At 42.1% G+C, this 13,497-nt stretch overlaps 1 protein-coding gene across 1 annotated transcript; it reads left to right on the forward strand.

Moving 5' to 3' along the window:
- Positions 1-1,830: 1,830 nt before the first annotated feature.
- On the forward strand, positions 1,831-13,138 carry tmem79b (transmembrane protein 79b). The gene is made up of 5 exons (XM_054740923.2): positions 1,831-1,997; positions 7,067-7,622; positions 8,191-8,385; positions 8,582-8,813; positions 12,584-13,138. Exons 2-5 carry the CDS (start codon positions 7,067-7,069, stop codon positions 12,786-12,788), a joined length of 1,188 nt encoding a protein of 395 aa, XP_054596898.2. The 5' UTR covers positions 1,831-1,997; the 3' UTR covers positions 12,789-13,138.
- The last annotated feature ends 359 nt before the right edge of the window (positions 13,139-13,497 follow it).

Here is a 13,497-nt window from a genome sequence, read left to right on the forward strand (position 1 = left end):
TAAAAGTAAATGTACAGATTTTAAAAACAACTTGAAAAGTATAAATAAACAAAAAAAACTACTCAATTACAGTAACGTGAGTAAATGTAATTCGTTACTTTCCACCTCTGGTGGCTTCGGTTGAGGTATTATTTCAGCCTTTCCAATGTTAATCAGCTGTAAACCAGCTTGTTGCCATGGTTACGCATCATAACAAATGCTCAAAAAGTGAAAAAAGCAAAACAATTGCAGAAAAAAATCCTCCAAGCTTCACAGCACCAGAAACAGAAAAGTAAAATGTCAAAAAAAAAAAACGTTTTTCTTGAGAAACTTTGAAGAAAAAATGTCCAAGAAAAGACAAAACTTACATATCGTCAACAGAGCTACTCCAACATGCAGCCACCCAGAGCAGATCAGTTCCGAAAAGTTCAGTCATCATGCCGCTGGGTTGATCCCCAAGGCCGCCTACCTAGGGCCTATCATCAGGTGTCAGGTAACACCAGGGCTGACTCTACCGAATTTGGTACCCCAGGCTTGATCCTTCGCGCTCCCCGTCCTTGCCACATGCACGCACGCACACACTGCACCCCCCACAAACACATACACACACAGACTCGCAATGATCATACATTTTAAACTCTCATTTAAATTAGACTTTCATTGAAATCACTTTTAGCTTCTTCTACTGCTTTAATAAACTCCCTTTTCTCTTCCTGCAGATTCTCTCTGAGAAGTTGAATATTTAATTCCTCTTTGAGCAGAAATTGTCTATCTAATCTAATGCTGTAATTCTGTCTTTTTCTGCTCAAACTCTGATTTCTGGTTCTCCAGATGAATGTTTTCAGCTTTTAAACATTTCTTCACATCATTTAGAGTCTGTCGTTTCTCCGCTATGTCCTGTTCAAAATTTTCTTTAGAGTTTAAAAACTAATTTCTGGTTTTCCAGGTGAATGTGTCATGTTCTGTGTCCCCTTGGTCCCCAGCCCCCTCCTGTTCTCCCTCAGGTTCTCCTCATGTGTCTTCTTGTGTTCCCCAGCTCCCTCTAGGCTTTCCTCATGTTTTCCTCCTCCCTTGTAATTCCCATTTGTTTGCATTAGTCCTCCTCACCCCTGTAGTTAATCGAGCAGCCTATTTGCCTGCACTTTTGAAGCTGACGGGGGTCAGCTTCACAGAGCTCCCACAGCTGAGGAGGGAAAGAGGAGGTAAACAGCGAGTGGATCACAAGGACTGAACTGATGTTTTTGAGCAAAACTGCGGTAAAAATGGCTGTTTGTCCTCATTATCAAGTGTTTGTATTTGGGTTTGTGGTTAAATTATGAAAATGTTTGAAGTGGATGCTCGGGGAATGTCTGAATATTAGTGAGTTTAAGAAACAGTGCATTTTTTTTCATGGTCAGTAGGTGAATATTGTTTATTTAATAATTTTTTATAGGTTAGATATTGTTGTGAAGCTCTTGGCTATGATTGTATGATATGTGAAGAGTATTGTTGAGATTGATAGTATTCGATTATGATTGGAAGCCCAATTAGTAAATGACATTAACTTAAAAGGAAGGGGTGGGTCATGTTTTACTTCCATCTTCTCCTTTTCAGACATGGAAATTTATTATTTTATTCAAAGTTATGATTTCTCCATTTTATTATTTTTTTAGTTGCATCTTTCAATTATGTGTGAAAATGTTTGCTTATTTTGTCCTTTTTACACGTTTGAAAGCTTTAAACTAAACTAAACGAAACTAAAGATTTTTCTGCGTAATTAAGGAATTTATTGAACATCCATCCTGCTCAGAATGGAAGACTGAAACATTTCCCCACTGAGGGACAATAATAATGCTCAGTTTCAATAAACGCTGTTTGCTTTTCAGAGGCTTTCTGATCACCTGGGAGGATTTTCTGTCGGCAGGCATTTAACCAATACTGGCCCTTTAAGCAGGCTTTCTTATTTACCTGAGAGACCACACCTGACGTTGACTTCCGCAAAATTTCACAACAGAATTTCCAGGTGGCAGAAGTTAGAGGTGAGAACTCAGGTCCAGGAAAAAAAACAAAACAAGAACCTTAAATAAAACTGGAGAAAGAAGGACCGAGGACCAGAACCAGGTACTGGACCCAGATGTGTTTGTTTGTGACGCTTTCCATGATGTTAGCATGTTAGCTCGTCTCTGGTCAACAGGTGATTCCAGGTGATCGCGTGTCCCCAATGACGTCAGATTGTAAACACTGTCTTAAAATTCTTTAAAAGAATCAAGATAGATGTTAAAAAAAGCAACAACCCAGGAAGCCATGATGTCTTTGACAGTGCCTCTGGTATCTTTATCGAAAACAAAATAAAACTTGATTAGGGCGGTCAGTCAAGAAAATATTAGTATTTATTCACGATTAATCGCGGGAGTGTTTAACCAATTCCAACATGGTACTCATAAATTCAGCATAATGTGACATATTGATGGCTTCTGATGCAGGAGCAGACAAATACCTCATATGTAAATGTAGGCCTATTCAAAACAACAATAAACAGCCTATGTTGCAGCTAAAGTTCATGGAGCTGAAGTTTCTTTCTATTTCTAATTTCCATTTAGAAAAATGGCTAAAGAACCATTTCAACTGATTCTAGCAGAATGTGTCCAGATTTTAGTTTGTGGTTGGTGAAACCATCCTTTATTAGAGCAGACAGCTCAAAACCACAGATTATTCTGAGACTGTGTACTGGGTTGACTAACCCTAATCCAGTTTGTGATTTATGAAAGTTTAATATAGAGCATTTCCAGCACTTCTTTTGCATCTGGAATTTATTGAAACAGGTCCTGCTCAAAAAGTGCAAAAGTCTATATATATATATATATATATATATATATATATATATATATATATATATATTTTTTTTTTTATCTTGCAAAGCAAGACAAGAAAGCAGTGAAGAGCTTGTCAAGTTCATAGAGATGCAGGGGAAACTCTTAATTGTGAATAATTGTCCCAGGCCTTACCTATACGTTACTCAAAAGCTTTAGGTGAAATCCAAACAGGCAGGTTGTGGCCCCACGTACAGTGAGGAGGTGGACTGATGAGTGTGAGGAGGTTCTCAAGGACTGCTTCAACACCACGGTGTGGACAGATCTCTGTGATCCACATGGGGAAGACATTAATGCCATCACAGATTGCATCACGGACTACATAAACTTCTGTTTTGAGAACACCGTTCCCTCCAGGACGGTGTGGTGCTCCGCGAACACCAAACCATGGATCACCCCCAACATCAAAACTCTCTTAAAGGAGAAAAAGAGAGCCTTCAAATCTGGGGACAAGGAGTAGCTGAGAACCGTTCAGAAGGAGCTGAGGAGGAAGATTAGGGAGGCCAGCTACAATAGGAAAATGGAGAAGCAAAACACCCCACTCACAGGGGGAGGGGGACCTGAAGTGGCCCAACTACCTAAACCTGTATTTCAATAGGTTTGACCAAGCACCCACCCCTTCCCCCACACAGCCTCATTCAAATAACTCGACACCTGGAAGACCCCCTACAACTACAGCCCTTCACACCTCTGGCTCCTCCATTCGCACCATCGTGCATCCCCCAGGACTCGGCCCCCTCCCCAGTACAGAGCCCCACTGCCCACTCCTCTCCTTTACAACAGGCCAGGTGACGAGAGAGCAGATGCAGATCAAAGCGAAAAAAGCTGCTGGTCCTGACAATATTAGCTCCAGTCTCCTTAAATCCTGCGCAGATGAACTGAGTGGAGTTATAGAGCATGTCTTCAACCTGAGCCTCAAGCTGAGGGTGGTACCTCAGCTCTGGAAGACCTCCTGTGTGGTTCCAGTGCCGAAGACACGAAAAGCTAATGAGCTCAGTAGCTACCGGCCGGTGGCTCTCACATCCCACCTGATGAAGACACTGGAGAGACTGATCCTGGGACACCTCCGGTCTACTGTGGGACCTTCGACGTATCCATTGCAGTTTGCTTACCGACCAGTGGTTGGAGTAGAAGGTCTCACAACACAGACAGGAAGGAAGGGCCAGAGCAGGCTCCACCTCCTGAGGAGACTACGGTCTTTTGGGGTGATGGGGACACTCCTGAAGCCCTTCTACGACTCTGTGGTGGCATCAGCAATCCTGTATGGTGTGGTGTATTGGAGCAGCAGCATCACAGAGAGGGAGAGAAAGAAGCTGGACAGGCTGATAAAGAAGTCCAGGTCTGTCCTGGGCTGTCCTCTGGACTCAGTACGAGAGGTGGGGGACAAGAGGGTACAGGCAAAACTCAGATCCATCCTGGACCATGAGTCACACCCCCTGCAGGATACCCTGTCTGCTCTGGAGAGCAGTTTCAGCAACAGACTGATCCACCCTCGCTGTACGAAGGAGAGATACCACAGATCTTTCCTCCCTGCTGCTGTTAGACTCCATAATAGTCACTGCTAATAGAAGCCAAACATCTGTAACCTTCCACTGCAAATATCATCTTTTCAAAACGTGCAATATAACTACTACTCTCATTAGCATGTGCAATAATTATCTTAACTTACTATTACTATTGTAGAGAAGATGTTCTTATATTTAATTAGAAACCATAGAATGTAAAATATCATAAAATATGAAACATCACCTTAATGGATCTTTGAGTACATTTAACCATAAGATCGGATCTTTTTATTGCAGGGATTGAGCAACACTTCGTATCAACTCCAAGAAATAGAGTCGGGTTTAAAAAGTTAAAAGATTTATTTCTAAACAATTTAAACAAGACTAACTTTAAACACTATGTGATGATGAACTAAGGTGGAGTAAGACTGAGGTTGGTCTGTGTGTGAAATATGTTCAGAACCAGCAAATCCAGAGAAACGATTAGTTCTGATGGGAGTGAAATGGTGTTTCGCTCTAAGCTTTGGTTTGGAGATTATAACACACATTGAGACGCCATCTGTCAGTCTACGTACCCCAATGGAAGTCCCCGTTTAGATCTGGAATGTCGGGGGTCCAGCTTGGACCCTCTTGGAACCGACGACTGTAGATATGCAGCGGTTGCTGACCCTTCCAGTCTTGAGTTACTCCCAGGTCACAACAGTTTATTGGCATCAGCAAGACCCTGAAGGGGGTCGTGATGGTTCAGCTTTTATTCTAAAGGAACCGTTGCAGCAGGTGGAACATGCAACAGATTTAATCCAGCTTGTCGTTAGGTTATTTCGGCTTTAAGAGGAAAGTTACGGATTGGCCACTCTGATAACTTCTCTAGAACGCTTGGAACTCCAGTTAAGATGACGTGGGGCATAGTTTTATAACGTGGATGTTTTGATTAATGGTCGAATCAGAATTTGACACAAAAGACGATTTAACAAGCACCAACAAAACCACGCCTCGCGTCAGATCTGGAAGGTTCTGATTGGATCAGAAAAAGGAAATGTGTCATGTGACTTAACATTACGTGTGATCAGTCTAGTGTAAATATTTAAATTTATATTACTTATCATAGGATTATAATATCAATATTCTCATTTCACACATTGATTGAACATTAGCTTCACATGATTATTTGGACTAACAGAAGTTATTTAATTATTATTTAAAGAGAAAAGTTCTTTCTAAAAGAGTTCTTCTTTTTTCGTTCTTGTGCTGTCTGGGGAAGTAACAGTTTAGATAAGAGCACAGAGTATGAGTGGCCTTGGCCCACATCTTGTAGATTAGGCTTGTGTCAGAAACTTGTGTTTCTGCTTGGGCAGAGCAAATAGAGCAGGGCCTTTTAGGTCAAAGATGGGCAATTCATCACGCTACACTATGTACTCTTGTGTGATATCTTGTGTGCTATCCTGCTGTACCTGAGCCATTGCAATAATGCAATTTCCCCACTGAGGGACTAATAAAGGTATTCTCATTCTTATTCTTAAAAGAACAAGATTGCAAATATGAGGAATCTGTTAAGCGGCCAGTCTCAGCCATAGAGACAGGGTGGAGAGCTCGGACATTCAGGAGAGCGTCAGAGTAGAGCTGCTGCTCCTCTACATCGAGAGGAGCCACATGAGGCGTTTCAGGCATTAGCGTAGGCGTTTCAGGCATTCGCATAGATTTGACATTGGGGGAAACTTGTAAGTCTACCATCCTCTCAGGACCTTTGGTTACACTCACTTTCGGCCTTGTGTGTCTCATTGCAAACACAGGGGTCTTGCATTTGACTGGTACGTTTTCCTTCAAGCTTTGGTGCTGCTAACAACCAGCGTAGTTTGTCTCACGTGAGTCTCCCGTGATGGCACGCGCAGCCAATCACACTAGTCATATGAGGAGAGAACGTCAGTTAACCCTCTCTGCACCTCTAGGGTAATGAGACATTGAATGGCTTGTTTTTTAGTGGAGGAGGTCAAATTATTGGTGGTGGGGACACATCACCTCCATCCATGCCAAACCTACGCCCCTGTGTCGTGCCAGTAGGAGGCCCCTGAGTCAAACCAGGGATTGTATCTGCACGTTGGCTAGGGATCGTCTTGATACTGTCGTTGGAGCTTGTGGAAGTTGCCGGGAAGAGAACAGTGTGCTCCTCTGCTGGAGCTGCCGCCCCATAACCTGCACTCAGATAAAATGGATGAACGAATGTATATACATTTATAGATGTGGGAATTTAATATGTCAACTACGATCTGGGGTTTGGGTTTTGCTCTTGGTCCTGGTGCCTCTATAACCTGACCTTAGATAACAGGAGGAAATGATGATCCCAATAAAACTCCCATCAGAGATCTGATCCCAGGATGTTTGTAGATTTTTCAGCTTTCTGAATTAAAAGTGTACAGATAGAATTTGAACGATCTAATATCAAGCTGCAAAATTAGGCACTGGGTCAAATTTAAGAGGATTTCTAAAAGTTTTTTTTACTACAAATTTTTGACCAATTTTCTTGGTTGTCTTACTGATGATGGTTTACGTTAAAAAGTCTGTTCACACAAAAATCCGTCTGATTTTATTTTGTAAAACAGTCAAAAACTCACCACTGAAATAAACTGATGTTAGAGGTGCTTCCTGTTTTATTCACATCCATATGGAAAAGGTCAGAGATGTTGGTCTTTCTGCTACCTGGTTATAAGGGAGACTGTCTTCTGTTTCCTTGGACAGATGGAGATGTCTCGGCTGACACATGATCATCCCTTGGCAGGGGATACCAAGATGGAAGACAGTGGGGGGACAGAACCTGGAGGAGAAGACAAAGCAAAGATGTCAAACACGATGGAACAGAGTACCCAGCAGTGGCCTGGAGACCATAAGACAGATGGGCAAACAGAGAGACAGGCAGGACAGATGGGAGGACAGAAGGTTAAAGGTGACGGGATGAGTGTGAGGTCCGATTCATCTCTTCGCGAGGCATCTAGTTGGACAGAAAGTGAGCGACAGCTGAAGACAGAACAAGGAAAAAGGGGGGGAGGGGGAGAGGAGGAGGAGCTTAAAGGTGAGGAGTTGGGAAAAAAGGAGGAAGCTGAAGAGAACCACCTGCCAGGAAAAGCAGCTCTGGTCTTCAGTCCATCTGTAACTGTCCTCCCCTGCCCCTTGTCATCCAGAGACACTGAGGAAGTCTGGGAATCAGAGAGGAGTCCCTTTCTGAGTCCTCATGGAGACAACTACAGCCAACATGGCTACCAAGATCAATTTGCCGAGGACGCGCCCCCTGCCAAGTGTAAGTGTACCTGCTTTTTTTCACCGATTGGCCTATTGGCCTTTCTGTCATTGTTCCATTGTTTTTTTTTATATCTATTTATTGATTCAGCTGGATGTCATGAACATTTGAAATGACATTTAAAAACTACTTGATTTGATTTTGTGAACGGCTACACCTACCAGAAGTAGGGAAAACCGGGAATTCTGTCCGATTGTTTGTGTAATTAGCTAGCAGTGACCTAAATTCAGCCGACACTAAGAAAAAGGTAGCCTTAAAACCTGAACTACATTTAATTTGTAGTAGTTGACATATTTTTATGAGGCTGGTTTATCATTTTTGTCGTTGAATATGGAATTCAGCCTAGAGAAAAAGTTGCTGCTGTTCCTCAAACGGAAGATAAATTAAGAGCACAGTGTTCTTAGTTTATCTTGACTAATGCAGACAGAGGGCCGAAAATGATGCGACTAAATAGATAAATTATTTAAAGAATTTGAATGTGTTAAATTATTAAGTCCAAACTTGGTCTCAGTTTCTATATGTTTTACCTATCTGGTGGGGCTTGCTGACACTGTTTTACCCATTTCAGGTGACTGTGGTTGCCCTGACCGAGATGCCCTGAAAATGGGCGTCTCCTTGATGACATCAGCGCTGTTTTTCCCATTTCTGGTGTGGGGCGGGTTTGTCTTCCTGCCGTTTGATGCACCTCTGCTTGATAGCGCCCCCCTCAGGCTTGTCTACACTCTGCGTTGCTCTGTGTTTGCTGCTGCTCCCATCATCCTTGGTAGGTCCAACGCTGATACTGTAGATATGTACCACCTGTCTCTCTTGCTTTTCTTACCTGTTTGAGACTGAGCAGTGTGATGATCTAAGACTTTAATTTCATGTTGATGTTGAGTTCCTTCGTTTCCTGCTTTTTGAGTCTTGTTTTCCTCATTTGATGCGTACATTTTTTTAAATGTCTTTGATCTCTTTTTCAGGCTGGTTGGTTCTAGGGGTCAGTCGACTCAGGTCGGGTGCAACTCAACCGTTTTATTCTGATGACGTTAAGGAGGCAGAGCTTCAGGAAGTTGGTGTCCACCGACGTTTTGTTTCCGACTCCGCCTCACTTTTCCTGATCTACTTCCTTCAGTTGGTAGTCTTGGCGATGTATCTGAGCCAGGAGCAGTTGAAGATCATCCCACTGCTGACAATCATCTTTGCTTTTGGACGGTGAGACCCCACAGATGTCGGTGTGAAGAGACGATCGATAGTCAGAGGGTTTGATAATTAGATCATTAGCTTATGTAAATGAGTGGAGTGATGGGTAGTCATTGACAGTAATGGTTTGAGGGATCAGTTCCTGAATTAGAATCATGGATTTTCAGGAGGGTTGATTTACGATAAGATCAATCAATTTGAAGTAAAACAATTTAAGGTGCATTTGACCATGTTAGACCATAACATCTTACTTAGCAGGCTCAAACATATAGGAATTTCTCAGGCCTCTGTGGCATGGTTTAGAAGTTATATCTTAGGCCGTACGCAAACAATGAACAGAGGGTTACCAATCTTCTCCTCTACCTCCATCTATGGGTGTTCCTCAAGTGTCAATACTGGGCCCAACCTTATTCAAAGTCTATATTAATAACATTGTTCATGCTCTTGACAGTTCTCATATACATTTATATGCAGATGACACAATTTTATATGCATGCAGTTCTTTCTTGAACACAGCTTTGTCCTCCTTGGAGCACAACTTTAATTGTCTTCAATGTGCCTTCTCCAACATTCATCTTCATTTAAACACAAATAAAACAAAGTTCATGATCTTCAACCATAACTTACCACAATCAACTGTCCACCTTAGTATTGTTTCCCTGGATGGTACAGACGTACAGCTTGTCAGTTCCTATTAGTATTTAGGTATCTGGCTTGATGGCACACTTTCATTTGATATTCACAATAATTCATTACTTTCTTAAGTCAAGTCAAGAATTGGGTTTCTATACTGCAACAAGTCATCCTTTAAAGCAAATCTTGGCCAAAATGACAATCCTTCCCATCTTGGATTACAGTGACATCATTTATGGGACTGCTTCTAAAACACTTCTTCACAAACTCAATGTCATTTATCACTCAGCAATCTGTTTCGTCACTGGTGCCCCTTTCACTACTCACCATTATGATCTGTACTCACTCGTTAACTGGCCATCACTCCATTCCCACAGGATTTACATTTACATCATATTTTCCAACAACAAGCACAGTTTACCTTCTAGTAACTTAATCTCTATCATTATTCCCAAAGCTTGCACCTCATTTGGCCGCTCCTCATTCCAGTTTGCTGCTTCCATCAAGCGGAATGAGCTTCAAAAATCACTAAAGCTCATTACCTTTTCTTCTCTTGTTCGCTCTTCCTTCTTCCATCTCAGGAACATTGCTAAGCTGAGTCCCATTCTGTTCCGCTCTGAACTTGAGACAGTTATCCAGACCTTCATCTCCTCATGCTTAGACTACTGCAACTCTCTTTTCACGTGTCTGAACAGAACCTCCCTGAACCGTCTACAGGTGGTTCAGAATGCCTGTGCTCGGCTTCTGACCAAGTCCTCCAAACACACCCACATCACCCCGCTTCTCCTCCAGCTTCATTGGCTGCCAGTCAATTTCAGGGTTCATTTCAAGATCCTGATTCTGGTCTATAGGGCCTTACATGGACAAGCACCATCTTACATTGGTGATCTTCTTAGTCCCTACACCCCAGCAGGTCCCTGAGGTCCAGTGATCAAAGCCTACTGGTTGTGCAGCACCAGGCTAAAGACCAAAGTTGACAGATCGTTTGCTGCTGTGGCCCCCAGACTCTGGAACTCTCTCCCCCTGAGCCTGAGATCAGTGGACTCAGTGGTCTCCTTTAAAAAGCAGCTGAAGACTCACTTGTTCAAGCTGGCTTTTGTATGACCTTCTTCACCACTCTCCCTTTATTCTGCTCTCCCCACCTATTCCACCTTCCTCAGGATCCACTGATTTCCCTCTTTCCTATTCACTCTCTCTCTTTCTTTACATTGTTTAATCACAATTGTCTATTTTTTGCTCATTTTAAATATATTTTTAACAATTTTCTAAATTATTGATATTTTTACATTTTGTTTTTGTGAAGCGCCTCGTGATTTTTATCTTGAGAGGCACTATAGCAGGCGTGGGGGAACCCTGGTCCTCGAGGGCCGGTATCCAGCACGTCTTTGCTCCAACACTTCTGATTCAGTGGTTGATTCACCTGTGCAGCTGCTTGTCAGGCTGTGCAGAAGCCTGTTAATCGCCTGCTGATTGAAATCAGGTGTGTTGAAGCAGGGTTGAAACTAAGATATGCTGGATAGCGGCCCTCGATGGACCAGGGTTCCCCACTCCTGCGCTATAGAAAATATATTTTCTTCTTCTTTTACCTACATTCCACCATCTACCTTCAATAATACATTGCAATCAATAGTTTCTGATCAGTGTGTCTGCTTCTGAGTGCTTAAAATGGTTTTAAGTGCGTTTTGATTGCCTTCACATATTATATATGAGAACAATCCTTTGTCTTTATATCTAACTGTTTTTATCTTATTTTGATCTTGTTTTTATATTATCTTTTTTTTTCTTTGGTATAAAGCTAATTATGTCTCTGTTACTTCTGCCTCTTGGCCAGATTGTCATTGTAAATGAGAATGGGTTCTCAATTGACTCATTCAATTCAACTCAAAAATACTTTATTAATCCCAGAGAGAAATTCAATTGTTTCAGTATACAATATTCTGAGATCAGACATGCATACATAGACACATGACAAGAATTGGTGACTGTGGTCATTCGCAGCACGAATCGCACTACCGTTATAAATCAAGAGGGTTTATATGAGGATAGTCAGGGGGAAGGAAAAAAAGGCACTTCAGAGTTACCCTCCTCAGAGAGGGCAGCTTTGTCATAAAAAAACCCCACCTCAGACAGATATGCACACAGACTTCAGACATTACACAACATAAGTGTCCACTAGGTGGGGAGGTAGGGTTGGGACTCTCCTCACTTCGGTGCGTGCAGCCGTATGAGCAGCGCTCATCACCTCTGTTTGGACAGGGGAGGGAGATAATGGGTTAGAGGGCACAGTGACTCCTAGATACGTTTCCACAGCCTTCACTGGTCACAGTCCCGCCCTGGCTGGGATAGGGCGAAAGGGTTTCCATAGCAACGGCAGTATTCCACATTTCTTCTGGGGGGGAGTTTTCACTTCAGCCTCACAGGCTTCAAGGGCACCAGATTCACATAAAAATTGTTTTGGGGACAGACAGAGATAATTTCCTCTCTGCCTTAGTGTTCTGTTGGTCTTCAACCCCTCCAGGTCCAATAGTGGAGTAATCAATCTATTCCAATCCGTGCAGATCTGTCAACTCTCTCCTTGATGGTATCCACCTTCTGTGCCTGAATCTCAGCCAAAGTTCCAAGCTTACGACTCATCTCGACAATTATGAGTTTGTGAGTTTACAGCACGATGCATTCCATCCCTGAGCTCCGAGATTAAGCCAATATTCCTCCAAAGCTCGTTAATTTTCCGGTATGCCAGGTAACCGCTCAGGCCAAACAGCAGGAATCCCGACACCAAAATGACGAATATCCAGACATCTTCAGAATCCTCCACAGACAGTTGAGAGAGGCAGATCAGGTTCCACTGTTTCCAGAAGTCCATGATACACCCAGCTGGCTCTGTCCCAGAGGGGCATCCGGGAGCCCCTTCTCCCGTTCTCATCGTCGAAGAAATTTTGTCAATCACGTTGAGAGACCAACTGGCCAGATCCATGTTTAATAATTTCTAGTTTCCAGAAAAAATGCAGAAAGCACAGTGCACAGGCAGGACAAAGAGCCTTGGGAGGAGGAGGGAAGGAGAGGAGAAAAAAGCGTCTGTACTCTCCAAGAGCCTGAAGAAGACTGGTTAAATAAAGATTAGATAAAATAATTTTGTTTTGTTCCTCCAGGCTGGCCTACTGGGTGGCAGCAGCATTCAACAGCAGCATTCGTGCTTTTGGTTTTGGTCTGTCCTTCCTTCCAAGCACTGTCATGATGATTGCCAACTTCTACTTCATCTTTACTGTGGAGGCAGCAGGCTCCATCTTTAGCATCTCACCTCCACCTGAAGAGGTGCCGACTCCACCTCCTAACAGACAGAGGTTCTGGGGATGAGATGTCACCATTAACCAACTTGTCAGTCTGTCATTGTGTTGATGACGTTTTTTACGTTGAACAAAAAACAACTCAGATTAACAATATGTTTTATTTTGTTGTGTTTAAAGTTTTTTTTCAATCAAAATAATCCATTTGAGATCAATAGCCCTGCCCTTTTTGTGATATTTAATTTAGCTAAAATATCTTTGAAGCACTTATCTTTGAAGCACTTATTTTGAAGATCCTTTTTCCTACTGTGTTTTTGATCTTATTTTATTTTAGTAAATGAGTTTGTTTCTAATTTAAATGTCTATCAAATACAATATTGTCATATATTATATAATTTCACAATAAAAGTATAAAATCGACTTCTTGTCCTTCTTCATAACGGCTGTTACAAACAAAATATTGGCAATGTCTCAGAAAAATTACTGGGATTTAAATTATTGTAATAGTTCTTTAAGAATGTTTAGTCTAGTGAACTTTTATGTAGCACAGAAAATATGAACTGATCAGAATAAATTAAAAAAATATATAAAAATAACATTTGTCTAGATTTGTTAAAATTCTCCTGAGGCAGTGGGAAATGAGTAGCTATTGCAGATGTTGGAGAGAATTTTTTTTCCTGCTCCTGCACCCTGGAAAAACAAAACTATTTCGTTATGGCTACACTGTGTAGCTGATCACCATCAAGGAATTGAAATTGAACCAGTTCCTTGCTGCTTTC

This window comes from Nothobranchius furzeri, chromosome 5 (assembly GCF_043380555.1).
Source record: "Nothobranchius furzeri strain GRZ-AD chromosome 5, NfurGRZ-RIMD1, whole genome shotgun sequence".
In the NCBI taxonomy this organism is placed as follows: Eukaryota; Metazoa; Chordata; class Actinopteri; order Cyprinodontiformes; family Nothobranchiidae; genus Nothobranchius; species Nothobranchius furzeri.